At 41.1% G+C, this 15,281-nt stretch overlaps 1 protein-coding gene across 1 annotated transcript in view; it reads right to left on the bottom strand.

The window, feature by feature from the left end:
* Positions 1-1,559: 1,559 nt before the first annotated feature.
* The window catches only part of ARHGAP40 (Rho GTPase activating protein 40), a 42,520-nt gene continuing 28,798 nt past the window's right edge, over positions 1,560-15,281 (bottom strand). The window contains exons 5-16 of the mRNA XM_052786924.1: positions 13,030-13,105; positions 12,261-12,412; positions 11,471-11,636; positions 11,022-11,113; positions 10,814-10,891; positions 10,393-10,552; positions 9,552-9,634; positions 8,175-8,381; positions 7,762-7,902; positions 5,942-6,102; positions 4,860-4,915; positions 1,560-3,607 (exon numbers count right to left, since the gene is read on the bottom strand). Coding sequence (XP_052642884.1) covers positions 3,501-3,607; positions 4,860-4,915; positions 5,942-6,102; positions 7,762-7,902; positions 8,175-8,381; positions 9,552-9,634; positions 10,393-10,552; positions 10,814-10,891; positions 11,022-11,113; positions 11,471-11,636; positions 12,261-12,412; positions 13,030-13,105 — 1,479 coding nt within the window. The 3' untranslated portion in view covers positions 1,560-3,500. The remainder of the gene's footprint in view (positions 3,608-4,859; positions 4,916-5,941; positions 6,103-7,761; positions 7,903-8,174; positions 8,382-9,551; positions 9,635-10,392; positions 10,553-10,813; positions 10,892-11,021; positions 11,114-11,470; positions 11,637-12,260; positions 12,413-13,029; positions 13,106-15,281) is intronic.

Here is a 15,281-nt window from a genome sequence, read left to right as displayed (position 1 = left end):
CTTATTTTTTTTAATATGTAGTATTTCAGTTCCACTTCATCCACAAATATGTTTAACCAGCATCTGCAAGATTCTTTTATGCTATGTCCTGTTATCTCAGCACACCCGACTTTAAGTTGCATACAGAATAAATACTGGGCTTTTGTTCTGAGCAGGGGAGATAGCTGTGTAATGATCAATCAAAAAAAGCCCTTGGGGATGGGACAGATTAGCACTTTGATACTACTGAAGATGAATGGGTAAAATGAGTTTGATAAGCTGGTGTTTTCCTCAGATAATTGCTCTGAAAGCTTTCTAAAGCTGCTTGGATCTTCCCCCCCTTTCCTTTTGCTTCTGGATAGGATAGCAAGTCCTGCTTTTCTGTCAGCAACACTGGACAGGCTGCTGCTGTTACTGTTTTTAAGCAAACAGCAGTGGATTTATGCCACATTTCATCACTGACTATTGAACACTAAAATACTAGTCATAATTTAACTAGAGATTCAGACTGGATTCCTATTATTCTTGGCCAACTTGACTAGTCCTCCCAGCACATACGTCACTGAGCACAGCTTGGCTGAGAAGGGACTAAGGGGGTGGGAAGGGGATTTCTCATGGGATATGGACATCCTTCCTCAAGCTTAAATCTTTAACAGCTCCTCTTCCTTCAGAAATCACTAATCCTTGGTGCTCACAAACAGACCTTCACCCCCTGTCAACCTTTCTCTGGGCTTTCTATACCCAACACTGACCTCCTCTTCCTCCTCCTGGATCGTTCTCACGCAGCTACCCCATAGGATCATCTGAAGAGGAAATTCTCCTGAAGCTGTAACACAAAACTCTTGTCAAGCTCACCTAGACCCTAGGTACATCCCTCTTCAGGCATGAGGCAAATCCTGCTGGCATTCACAGACGTGGTACCATTTACCGTGCTAACTTATTCTCAGCCACTAATGAAACTGGAGCCAAGAGATTTTACTATATTTTTATTGTTTCATTGAATAAATGAATTTTAAATACAGAATTAAAAATTTATTTTAAAAGTTATTAAAAGCTAGCATTCAGAAGTAGGTTGCACATCACTGGCTGAAAAAATTCATACTTTTTGGTACAAAGATAGGAAAGAAAAATAAAAAAGCATATCCATCATCTGGAAAGAGGTTTGGTTGTTTGGTTGGTTTGTTTTTTTTTTTACATTTCCTTTCATATTTAGAACTGATATCTGCCTCATGAGAACCTCCCACCAACCTTGTTTTTCACAGCACTGATTCACATTGTTTGGTGTTCAGAAAAAACCCACTCATTTGTTGTTTACAGAAGCAGCGATGTAGTGTTCTCCCCTCGCACGTATGGAAGCCAGTATGTTTAATAAAATATCCAGCATATGATGGGTGCAAAAAATGCAGCATTATGGGATTTGCAGGGATGCAATTTAACTTACAAATGATTCTTTGAGCTTACACTGATATCGTTATGTGTTAGGTATTTCTTAGAGTATCACATCTCTAGCATTTGCTTTTTGCTAAGCTCCATCACTGCAACAAAGATTTCCAGAAGTGATGAGGGAATAGGTACCATCGATTTTTAATGCCCGATTTTAAAGCAGCTTGATTTTCAAGAGACACAGATCACCCATCCTCAAGGACAAGAATCAGGCCCTTTTAGGCACAATGTAAGCCCTATAAAACAGAGGCACCTCAAGAAGTCTTGACATTGGGGTTCTGGGTTAGGACTGGGAGGTGGTTTTTTTGCAAGTTTCTATTACAGGTTCTTAAAAAGACAGCTATGAAGATGATCCCACCAGTCAGTGCACCTGTATCATCTCAACCAAAAAAAGTAGACACTTTCTATTATACACATCATTTCAAGACATCAGCACCACTCACACAGTATCCACAACAGGTTAGAAACAATATGGACTACGGCTCACCTGTTCCTCAAGATCTTAACCACCAAGAGAATTTAACCACACAGACAGACAAACCACAGAATGAAGTGCCCTTACAACAGAAACTAGGACTCAGAGATAATGAATAGGGATAGCTACACATCAGCCTGGGGGAAAAAAGCAGAGGAGGGAAAGTTCAGACTGCAATGGAAACAAATTCATTTAACAACAGAAATAACACTGGAGATTGTCACTAGTGCAGCTAGGATTTGGCAAATGAAATACTTGGAGTATACACTTGCAGGGCAGCCCTGCTACTGCCACATGAATAAATATCCAACAGTGTTTAAAAACAGTATATATATAAAAAAAAAAGACATCAGGATTTTCAGAAACGGTGCTTGTTTCGCCCCCTGTAACTGCGTAGTAGGCTCCCTCACGTGAGGTATTTCAGCATCACCACAACAGAAGACAGTACTTCTGCACTCCTCTTCCACAAGCACAGTCCAATTTGAGCTGAGGTTGTATGATGATTATGCAGTGATGTGAGGTGCAAGCGTTCGGCTCTACCCTTGTCTCTCTCCAGACCACAGCGATCACACTGGGCTGTGCGGGATGAAAATGTGCAGTCAGAGCGGTAAAGGCTCAATTCAGTACCCACTGTGTGACCAGACACAGGCACAGACCTCTTATTTCAGACACTGCACATCTTAGGGGTTTTTTGTTTTGTTTTTAAACTGACATGTTCACACAGAGTCTTCCAAAAAGAAGTTTAGTTCACATGGCCAGGTCAGATTACTAATCTCAAATGAACTTCAGAATATTTCCTTGGTTATCCATTGATATATAGGTTGTCCAGCAAAATAAATGCATGTTTTACCCTCATCAATGGCAACCTGTACATTTGGTTTTGTATTACCAGGAGAGCTGTATGGGACAGGCATCTCTCCTATCACACTGTACATTTGAAAGGCTGATGTCCATCCCATACTTTTTTCCAAGGAAAGTTATTTTCTTGTGTTGCATATATGTATTTAACTGTAGTCATTTAATACAGGATGTTGGCCTTCCATCCCATCTGGCCTTTTTGGAAGCATCCTTTTTTCATTCTTCGAAGAACGTAACAGTATCTTATTAGAGAAACCCAGGATCGCAACTTCTTCTGGTGATGTGCAACAGTCAATAGTGGATCTTACCAAAGGGATGTCACTAGTACCACTGCAGCATTTGACTGTCTCTCGTCCAAAATGTGGATGTGATCAAAAGAAAGAGCAAATCCAGAAGAAACAGATGTTTTCTACCAGATGTTTCTCCTCTTATGTTCCATCTTTGCTGCACAACCACTGTAGCTTTGTTTGCAGGGTTTGTTTGGGGGGGATATTTTGTTTAAGAATAATCATACCCCCTGCAAATTCTGCTACATAATGATAATTGCTGCTTGTTATCAACACCCCCATTAGCATGTAGGGTAGTATACTCTCACAGCCAGCTGTCATGGAAGTAGTAAATAAAGCTGTTTTTCCTTCAAAGACACAAGCATTGTCCAGTCTGTGACTATACCAGGAACATCTCTACAGCTTTCCCATGCCTTCCAAACACTTCAACCAAATGCTTCCTTTTGCTCATGCTTTCCTTAGTACATGCGAGGATAAGATGGGTTTTGCTTAATTATCCACTCAGCATGCGGATTGACGTGGTACAAGTCTAAGAGGTAAGTGTCTGGGTCCAGACAATGTTCACCTGTCAAAACAAGAGATTCAGAAAAAAAAATTTCTTATATCCTTAGTCCTATAATTGCTAGGTTGGGGGGGGGGGCGTGTGTTGGGTTTTTTCCCCCTAAAAACTGATATTTGTTCACATTAATTTCAATATCACAGCCATTCAGAAGTGTTTCCACAAATCTGGAAAAGTTCTAGTTATTTATGTTAAAATAAATATATGTTTCTTAAAACTATACTAAGCCCAAGCTTTGATCTTTGCAGAAGGGTACTCTAACTTTAATACCCCATAACTCTAGCACTTGAAAACCATAATGAAATATGTTAGCAATCAAATCCAGAGACTGAATTGTTTCCAATGACAAAGATTTTCTTCTACAGATGCTACTAAGAGAAATACTAAGAGGCAGCCAAAGCACTCCAGTAACCGACAGTCTCCAGAAGCAGCTGTAACAGGGCATAAAAATTCCCTTCCATTTTCAGACACCCCTAATCTGCTGCTGCAATCATATTATTTAAGTCTCCTCTCTATTTGATGACGTTATCCTAATGATGACTGGAAATCGGTGACTAATGAACATAATCAACTTGTTTAACTACATAGTTTGAGAAACTTCCACCCAAGTTAGTATGGGTTCTTCTGTCAGAAAGTTCATGAAGGCAGACAGAATTCACACCTGGAGCTGGAGTCATTAGTACAGATGCCATGTGCCAGCCTACCACACTTAAAGCCCAGATAAGAAGCACCCAATTAAAAGCCTAGTAGCATAGGATGATGTTGCCTTTTACTTAAAACCATAAACTACATTCATCTTAAGTTCTACACTTAATTCCAAACACGAACCGTTATTGAGGGGAGAGGGAGTTTAACACAGTATGTTTAACAGAATGGGAGGTTTGTTTGTTTTTAAGATGGACAAAGTTTTGCATGTCTCTGTCCTCAAGACTTCTGGACTCTTTAGTTTCCACCTTCCTTGAAAGGCAGCTTCTGAATAAGATCCATTAGTACTTTCGGAAGTCCAGGCTTCAACCTTCCCACATACTTGCACTATAAAGGCTTTGCAGTGATGGCTGGAAGGCATGTGAACGATCAACACAAGAGCTTTGACAGGTGCTGTTTGCTGTAGGTGAGGTTAACCCACACTTGTTCATTTGCCTTCTAACTTTTGGAGCCCCCCTCCAAATCTCATCCTTTTTATAACTCCCTCCTAAGGCAAGTTAAGCATAAAAACTGGATACCAGAGTCCTTATTTTCAGTTGCCATACAGACTTACCAATATTGCCTCCCACTTCATACAGGAGCAAGTTTGTGCACTCCATTGAGTTGTTACTGCAGAAAGAAAAACACATTGAAGTTAACAAAGCTCTGTGAAAGGCAAGTTAGGCAGTTTAGTAATGTTTCTTCCAGAAGAATTGCTTATGGTTCAGAGGCCAGCAATGGTCAAGGAAGCAAGAGGCCATGGTACAGAGACCTTGCTGATCCTCCTGAACAGTGCAGCTGTTGAAAAGCGCACCCAAAATTGGAAAAAAGAATACAAGGCAGATATTCCTCGCTGTTAGCGAGAAGCACACTATAGGCAAACACTAACTTTTCAACAGGAAGACAACAGGCATAAATACCAAAGTTCATTGGCAGCATTCCTCTAGAGCTGATGGCCTGTTCAAGAGAAGCTCATCTGCAGGAAGACTTAGGCACCTGTAGTAGCTTGTTAGTGAGATACCAGCTGACCCATATTCAGCCAACTTCCCATCCACCCTCCTTGTTTAGGCATCTGCTGCCCAAGGACACAGTCAGGAGATGCACAAACACTTTACCTACTAAATACAGTCTGCAGGCATGGTGACAGAGTGGGGCAGGAATTCTTCTGTTCATTTTTTGGGTTATTTCAGCAATTCACCACTGGAGCATAGGAGGGAACCGCAGAGCTTATTTTTGGAAATTCCTATATTAACACATGCATGCTGGAAATACTACTCCAGGCAAAAAAATTGCACAGGTGATGTTTTTCTGCAGGAGAGCTAGAGAGGGTTTGTTTTGCAGGGTCAATGTTATTCCACTTTCCCTTCCGTTCAGCAAGGCTTTGCACATACTGCTAAAGTTCGCTTGCTGTCCAGCAGCCCAGAGGGGACTACTGACCTCCCAACAGCCTGAGCACAGTGATGGAATCAGTTGAACTAACATTTGCTCGCCCCATCCAACAAACTATTTCCAAAGCTTAGAATAGAGGAGCAGAGAACAGTCTCCTAACGGCTCACTGCCACCACACCAGCTCTGCCAGAAGACAGAAACCAGCAACTAGACCACCTAGTACTTTTTTCTTTTTTCTTTTTTTAAAGCAGAGAAAAAGCCATTTACCACTTGAGGAGGTTGACAGTGTTAACAATGTTCCAGCCATTCTGGCACAGGTTCTTCTGAAACTGCCTCAAGACATCAGCAGCTCTTGTTGCATTGTTCAAATGCACCTCTAGCGAATCCTTCAGGAGAAGCGAAGCATGGACTTTCACAATCTTGGAAGGCTGAACAAGGCAGGCAGAGAGGCAAAAAGAAGAAAGTGCTTAAAGACAGACTTTTATCAGCTAAAACATCAAGTTTCAAAATAGATCGGAGAGTGTGGAGAATTAAACCTATCCAGGCAGCTGTTCAGAGAATTTAGGTTTGTTTCTTATCCCACACATACTCCAGGCTGGAAGCTTATAGAAGTATCAAGGTGAGCATTATAAACAAGTCATTAGTGCTTGCATTAGCACCGCTCTCCATCAGCGTGCGGTGGTGCTCTCTGCTGTTCAAATACAGCACTGGCACCAGAAGCGACACAAGCTTTGATGAAAATAGTATTTACCAGAATAAATTTTGACAAACTGTTTTGCACAAGTCTGATAGGCTTCTCTGGAATTCATTTAAATGACTGAAAAGGTAGTTTAGACAACTGAATTGCAGACTACTGAATTTCAGAAAGGTAGTTTCAAAAAAAAGGAAGCTCTGAGCCATCACAGAGCAGAGTTCAAGTGCTATATTCTTAAGACTGTTTTCATCAACTCCCTCATGAAGTAACTTCTCAAGAACTTTTGTGGAGAACGTTGAACTGTTCTAATGGGGTCTGATCTGCAGCAAGCTAATTTTGCAATCCCGAGTCTTCTGCAAAAACAGCGCAGAACACCGAGACTGTTAGGAAATAGTGTTAGCACTGTTCTAAGCATCGGGTCATCTGTTTGCCTAAACAGTAGTTGTCCTCTCTGAAATGACAGCACCTTCAACAGTGACATGCCACTTTAACCAGCCAAATTTTAGGCAGACATCATTTCAGGAGCCCAGCTGGTATAGAAAGGGGGATGTACTGACTTGTGAGAACACAAACTCTTCTTCAGGTCTGCAGATTCGAGCTCTCTACATATTATTGCTATCTGCAGACTCCACCTAGCTCGTGCCCTTAAAGCATCCCAGTTGCACCGCCACTGCTATGCAATACTTAAAATCCAGCACTGCATGACATAACCTAGCACCTGCAGACCCACACTTATTCAACTAACAGTGGCAACCAAAAAAACAAAGGCAGAATGACTCCAAGGATCTTTTCCCAACTTTGACACTCAAATAGATTTAGTAGCAACATCTGTTTAAAAATCTCAGTCCGCACCAACACAAGAAGGAATAGAGCCATTTCATTTATCAGGGAACTTACTTCTCTCCTTTTAAGTGGCAAGAACCTCGTCCTCAAACCCTCCCATACAGATCAGCAGCATTATGGAGGAAAATCAGATGCAAAATGTATTTTTATACTGCTGTAATAGTCTAAATTTTTGCTTTAAGTTCATGAAAATAAGTCTGCCTTTATCATGGGATATAAACACATGGGACACCTAGAGCCATATGAATTCTCCTCTTCACGCAAGGTAAAGACCAGCATTTCCGCTCTTGGTCTCTTCCCCCCTCACCTGCAACCATGCAGCATCTTAACCGAGTGTTTTGTAGCCTGAAACTTATTTAGTAGTCTTATTGTTGGGATCAATTTTTGCCACAACCTGGCCAAAATGGTTTGGGAAATGGTTTCTCATTGTTCTGCAGATTTTTCTCCCTCTTGCTCTTTAAGGAGCATCACTCCTTACAGTTTTCCAAGTTTTTATGAAAGCATTTGACACTGTTATGAAAGGGCTCAGTTTTTCCAAGCCCTAACTCACCTCTGCCTGGTTCTTCTCCACCTTGTCTTTATCAGCATGAATCTTCCGCAACAAATTTTTAATTCGTTTGTCACAGAACTGGTACCTTTTGCTATTGCTTTCATTCAGCTTTCTCACCTGAGCTATCAGAAAAGAGGACACCTGGGCAGCAGAGAAGGCAGAAAACAGGAATTAAAACAAATCAAGCAGAGATGAGGATGCCATTTAAGAACTTAAACATCACTTTATGAATCTCCTTAAATAGACAAAATATCTATATACCTTGAAAACAGGTAGTCTTGAAATTCAGCCAGAGGTTTTGCCTCCAGACATTTAACTCCTCTGAAATTTCCAAGACTATCCCTTCCACTATTCCAATTCTAACCAGACCAAGACACTGCTACACCATACCACAAAACACCCGGGCAACTTACTGTCCAGAGCAAATCCTGGTAATGGATCATCATCCGCACAACGTCAGCCGCCCCTTCTGCCAGCTGTTTCTCCTTCCCTTCGGGGATCTTGTTTGGCAGCCCCTTGTGCATGAAGAGGTTTGGGGCCATGACTGTGGAAACATTCCAGAGGTTCATTTTGTTGTTGTTCTCCCTGGCAACCACTTTGCTGAGAAACTCAAGTAGAGCCTAAAGAGAGGGGAAGAGACTTAAGACATCCATTGCTAATGCTCAAGAAACTACTGTGGCAATTGCTGGAGAGATCATTTAATTAGCATTTTTTCTTGATATCCATGAGCAAATCCTATTTGTCCAGCCAGGAAGTTCAGTGAGCAATTTCTAATATTAGGATAGCACCAAATAACCATACCAGGCAGAGAGACGGTTTGTCCAGCATTCATGAATCAGGAGAGACAGTCTGTGTGGGAAGTGGATGAGCTCCTTGGCAGGCGGCAATTTACAATGTCCAGTCATAACAGTTACAGAATCCAGAGATGGCACCCCCCCTTCCCCCAGTATCCCCTCAATGCTATTCCCAGATGTGGAAAAATAAACCCTTTTGGACCATCTCTTCTGCTTCATGCTTCCACCAAAGGCATGACGCATGACAGATCATCTTTGACTGGATTACGTATTCCAGCACCCTAAATAAAGTTTGCAGGGTGCTAAGTCAGCCTTGCCTTTATTGCCTGGAAACTGAATTACTCAGGAGGGGGAAAGAAAAAAACAAACAAACAAAAAAAATGCCAGCAGCAACCACCACAGTTCTTATAAAGCACAGAAAGGCAGAGGTTGTGCACTGCCTGCAAAGCTGATCCCATCAGCATTTATTCTTTCAAAAAGTAGTAGGTGAAAGGATTTGAAATGCCTTCTGATCAGAAAAGGGTAGGAAGTTGTGAGCTTAGTAGGTTTTTTTTTGTTTTTTTTTTTTTTTAAATTGAAACTGTCTTTCATAGATGACGACAGTACCACAAACCATGAACCAAAAGACTGAATTTCTTTCCCTATACCTTAGCATGCCCACATACAATGTAAGATCCATACATCTTTCACTCCATAGTGAAGTGCTATAACACACTGAAGAGGACAAGCATGTTTCTAAACAGGATGCTCCAAGACCACATGGATTCCTACTGCTCTTAAATTTGTACCCAAAAGGCAGACTGTGCTTACAGCTTACGTTCACTGCACAACCTTGAGGTTTGCCTGCTTCCCCCATCATTGGTTTTCATTCTCAAGTCAGTGAATTAAAACCAAATAGCATGATGTATGTTATTTACAAAAGCTGATAGAGTTTCCTTGAATAAAAACCTGGAAGGAGATCATGTTTTTCCAGTTAAATCCAGAAGAGGTAGTTACCTTTAGAGTGTTTCTGTTGGGCTCTGGCAGAATCAGGATCAGGAGGTTTAGAGCTTGCAATCTTTGCTTCAGGTCTGGAATACCTAGAGAGGGAGAGCAACAACAGGACAGAGAATTCAGGCTTCTGACACCGTTCTTTTTAAGCATGGGAATCCCCCAAGGAATAAGGCAATTACTTACTGTAGTGTTTGCCATCTAGGATTTGAGACCTTGTTATACAGAAGTAAATCAAGCTCATACTGCCCTTATGAAGTGAACTACCTATGTTTTAGAAGACTGGCTGATTTGCTTCAGAATACACAGTCTACCAGCAAGTCTGATGCCCTTGAAGGATATCAAAAGACCCCATTATTCCCCATTTCTTGAACAAAACCAGTTGTGCACTTAAACAGTTAGCTTAACACATTCAAACCACCTGTTGAGGCACAAACCTCAAAATAAGGTGCTTGCAGAACACTGCATTACCTGCAGACAAGCCAAGACCACGCACACTGGTCAGTTGCCACAACTCAGCCTACATGTCATTATTTATGGATTTGTCCTAATTCATGGTAGCAACCTCGCAGCCTCAAATGACACAACGTAACTTAAGATCCCAGGACAGTTCCTACACAAAGATGTATGTAACCACGCACCTGTGACTATGACTCTCAGGCTGATACGTAATAGTACATGTAGCACCCTGCACTCTGAGTTTGGCTACAGTTCGTATAGTGCTCTGTACTCCCACCAAATCCACAGGCTCCCAACACACCTGACAGGAGAGCCCAAGACCAGTAGAGCTTTGCCAGAAAAGCACAAACCGGCAAACTGATGCTAAACAGCCAAAGCAGGGACTCACTTTGTACAGCAGCAAAAGCAGGGAGGTACTCTGCAGTCAGCAGTGGGGCTGGCAGCTCTCTGATGAACCTTTTCAGTAGCCCGGATACATCATTCTGGTGGACTTCATCCCAGCGGAAAAGGCCAGTATAGAAGTCCCTTTCTAGCTTCTGTTCCAGACTCTATTAAAAAGATGGAATTTATCACATGCTTTAATAAGCAACTACAAGGGAAATTCTGTAGCTGAGCACTAGGAGGGCAACCCATCAAGTCCAAAGAGTGCAGAGACCCTCACAGCAGACACTCCCAGATTTCCCAGCAACGGACGTTTCTAGTTGTACTGGGAAGGGAGACGAGACAATTCCAGTTATTTAGATACTTGTTTCAGCAATATGCTTCCTGATCACCTCTGACACTTTTGAACGCTACTAAAGAGCTCCTACCTTGATTCTGGTCTGGGATCCAGAAACTCTCAAAATGCCCTCTGTTTCAAGTCCTCTCTTTTCCAAGCAGGACAGCAGCTATTAAAGGGGGGAAAAAAGAAAGCTTTTAGGCACAGAGGATGAGAAGTCAGCCCTTCTTTATCACAGGCCTCAAAGACTTCCTGACTCTGAGGATCAGAGGCATGAATGAAACCAGAAGAGAACTTACTGCCTGGAGTAACAGAGGGACCTTGGTGTTGGGGAGCAGTTTTTGGTCATTTTCCAATAGGGTGTGAAGTGGAACTCCAAAGAGTCTTTTCTCTACAACAGAAACAACGTGTTGTAAGTCTGTATCACCTCTAATCCAGGTGTAAGGGATATATCCCCCACTGCAGACTAAGATGGTACATTTTGTAAGTGTAGATACTGGAGAAAGAGAGGAATAGTTAAACAGGACAAGTGCATTTGATAGTCAGACATAAATGTGGTGCTAGGTCTTGATGTCATGATCCAGTGACTTCCAGGAGAAATTCTGATAAAGGAAAACAGACCTGTCACAAGGTTTCTTATCAAAGACCCTCTCGTTCTAACATTTGAAACACAAACCTATGAGAAGGTCACTGTAAAAAAAGGCACAAAAAAAAAAAAAAAAAAAAAGATGATATACAACTAACCAACCTGTTGTTTTCAGTTTTGGTGCTTTGTTTCTCTTCAGCTCAAAGCCCAGAATATCACAGAGAGCTGTTAGTTCAATAAGGGCCAGTGTGGGGATCTTCTTCATGTCCTGAGCAGATAGATCTCCAATCCTGGTCACTCCTAGTCTACCCTTGGGGATCTTAAATTTCTAAGGGAAAACACACACACCCAAAAGGTTCAGTACAAGTTATTACTACTAATCCCACTGGTTATCAAGTTTTGCTGCATTTTTATCATTCCTTACCATAATCAGGCATCTATTCATTCTCCTGTTTTCTACAGCAGACAAATGCCTAAAACTACTCCAACTTAACCCACAGCTGAATAAATATTTTCCCTTTTCAGTATTGCTCTTATATCATATTGGAGATCCCAATTTATCTAAATTAAAGACAGCCTGATAGCCACCCTAATCTACTTGAACTTTGGAAGCAGTCCAGTACATTTGTGGAGAAGAAAACTGTTAGAATTACAAGTCCAGTTATTCTCCTCTTTTCAGTGGAAACAACCCAGATCCGTATCAAAATAGCTAGTTTCACACATAAGCCTTACTTCTTTTGACCCTCCACTACACAATGGTTATCCTTGCCCAACACTGCAAGGATAACAGCACTACCTGTCCAAAAATACCTACCTAATATAGACCCATTGCAACACCATCCATAGAGGACATTTCCAAGAGCTGGCCATACAATTGAATCAAGTGTCTTGTACCCCTCTCAACAAGAAAAGACTAGTAAGTTCTAACAGGAAAAATTCCTTGAGTGCTTACAGGTAGGGCATTTCCATCCTTTAACTTCCTAGATTCAGACAGGAACGATCCCTTAAGCAGGACAGCCGCTTGCTCTGAGTAGGCAACATCCATGTTGAACACCTCCTCTTTTCCAGGGTTTCGAACTGGGCAGGAGTAATCCTGGGTTTCTGCTACAGAGGAGAAATTGTCTTGAATTTCAGAAAACCAGAAGGGTGAATCTTAGAAAACAAGTGTGCTAAAAAAGCAGTTTGAGACAGATTTGCGTACCATTGCTTTTAAAAAATCCTACATTAACATTTGAAAACAGTGTTCTCATAGCACAGTCCTGACACTGATCAATAGGGTAAGATTAGCTTACAGTAATAACATTACAGCTACAATCACTAGATCACTGGTAAGACATGATCATGGCCTTAAATTAAAGGACATACCTATGGCTAACTTCTCTTTACACAATTGCATATGGTGTTTATAAGATTTCACCATATGATCTTTGCTAGACTGATTTTACTTCCATCTTCTAGTTGCTTTCTCAAAGAGTTACAGTTATCAGTTTGAGTGGCAATTCATAACAACACTAGAGCCTGGAAAAGTTTACTAAATCCGCAACTGTGGATAACCATGTATTTAAAAAAAAAAAAAAAAAACAACCCACAACAAAAAACCCCCACAAACAAGGCCAATGTTTCAGACCCCAGATTAGTATAACTTCCCTTCCAGTTTCAGCCCTCCTTCTGATCCTACTGCCCATTCAGTCTGACTCTACATTTTAAAACTTCCTTCTTACTTCTCTGTACATTTGAAGTCCGTAGATTGTGCCACAACTGATCTGGGCTGGACTCCTTTTTCTCTGCTGCTGACTCCTGAAAAATAAACCAGAACATGCTTACCTAGACAAAACAGAAGTTATTATAAGACAACCTGATTTTGGCAGAAAACACACACCTGACATTGTCTGTTAGTCTAAGAAAATGCTGCTCAAGTTCAGGGCTACAAGACTGTTCTGAAATTAAGAATTATAATTAGAAGATTTGGCAGACAGGTGGAAAATGGATGACTATCTCATAGACAGTATTTGTCACAAATTTGCACATCATTAAGCCAATTCTTCCTTTCATGCAATCATTAGCCAATTTCCCCCTTTTAGTTCATGCATTGAGGGGCTAACAAACAGCGGACCAACCAAGCTGCATGGGGTCTACCCATTGCCTGTGGTCACAAGATCTTTCAGGAGAAAGAACATACTAAGTAGACATCAGCACCTAAAAGCTTCCCTTCATGGGCTTCATAGTAAGCTACCTCTTCATGTCCAGAGAAGTGAATCTTTAAAAGTATATGGAGGCATTTGGCAGGCAATTCTGTTAATAAAAACCTTACTTTTGCTAGCACTACTTAGAATGTAGGAACGCTTATTCTATTATCAAAAGTTAGCAACTTTCCGAGAATCTGCTTATGACATGGAGTTGTGGACTGAAGACTGACAGTTAAAAGAAACCTGTGCAAAGTCACCACAAGCAGAAGAAAACCAGTTAGTTTGCACAGATGATGTACTATATCTTTGGAGTAGGTGCACAACTGGTGAGCTGCCATGAAAGCAGAACCAATTCATTTAGCATCTGGCTTAATCACACATCCTACACTAATGCCAGAGCACCTTCAGATCCAGCTATCATGTAAACAGGCTGTATTGAAGAGTAATATAGGGGAACTACGTAGAAAGGTTCTGATAGAAATGCCAGCAGCTTTGATGCCTGAGAGTAGCTTATGACAGAGGTGGACAGGAGGCAAACAGCAAATCCATCTTGAAACACTGATGGAAGTACAAATCCAAATTACTCTGACACATCACTGCCTGCACTCTTACAGCCTGAGCTGCTTCCACTCTAGCCACAGCTGAACTGAATCAGCTTTAAGCTCAATTTGCTGAACATAGTTTCTTCGATAGGTAGAGCCCATTCAAACATTCTGCTCCCAGCGTACTGAGAGAGCAGTCAGTAGTGGGAAGCATCCAAAACCTGACTGAGCAGTAAAGACACAGATACTGGATCTGGGCTCCAAATCAGGAATTTCTGAGACTGTGGGAAAAAAACTTTACTTTTTTGCACTTCTGTTTCCTCACTTATAAAGTGAAGATTTCAAATATCCTTCTGTGCAATAAAGAATTTATCATGTTTTGCTACATGCCTCAAGCAAGTGTTATAGCAACACCAGGCCTGTTTTGGCCTATGGTTCCTGAATACATCCTTCAGAGCCCCAAAATTGTGCTTGGAACTGGGACAACAGTTTTTCTAACCAATATGGAAAATTAACCCAAAAGCCTGCTTCCCTCTGGCATTGCTCCAGGAATCACTCAAAGGTAAAGGACTTCTTCTGCTCAGTGCCTACATCCTGTATCACACCCTGAAGTCTCAGAAGTTTATCATTTTACATAGAAATCTCTCTCAATTTGCCTAAGCTGAGCATCTGTCCCTTCCCATGAAATACAGAGGGCAAACACCAGCCCTTGTGTGCATTGTAAAAGACAAGCAAGGAATACAGAGGTTAAGCTGATGGCCACTCAGCAAAGAAGGAACAAACAGTCAAATGGGCTAATTTAAAATACATTTTCTTACTTTCATTAAAATGGTAGGGGAAAAAACCAACACTGTTTTCTGCTTCAGTGACCTCTGCTGTAGATCTCAGAGGCAACTGCAAAGCTTTAAAAAAATTAAGCCAAAGAAAATATGAATAATTCCAGCAGCATAGTTGGAAAAGAGTCCAGTGATCTTGCCCAAAGTAAGACGTGAGAAAATGTTTCACTTCTAATTAAATTAAGGCATTTTAAACAGGCAGCTTTAGCATCTTTGTACATGTCTTCATTATATCAAAACATCACTTTAAAACATCAGGTTTGATCTCAGCTGCTTATCAAATGCAAATTATCAAATACAAATATTAGCAACCTAGTGAGTGGACACTTAAGATTAAGAGCTCAAAAATCTCTATTCCTATACAGTAGAAAGTAAAATTATTTTAAGAGATTCAACAGGCTTCTATTTA

The sequence above is a fragment of the Harpia harpyja genome, chromosome 1, assembly GCF_026419915.1.
Source record: "Harpia harpyja isolate bHarHar1 chromosome 1, bHarHar1 primary haplotype, whole genome shotgun sequence".
Taxonomy (NCBI): Eukaryota; Metazoa; Chordata; class Aves; order Accipitriformes; family Accipitridae; genus Harpia; species Harpia harpyja.
Note: the sequence above shows the minus strand (reverse complement) of the source record. Positions and strands in the feature narration are given on the sequence as shown.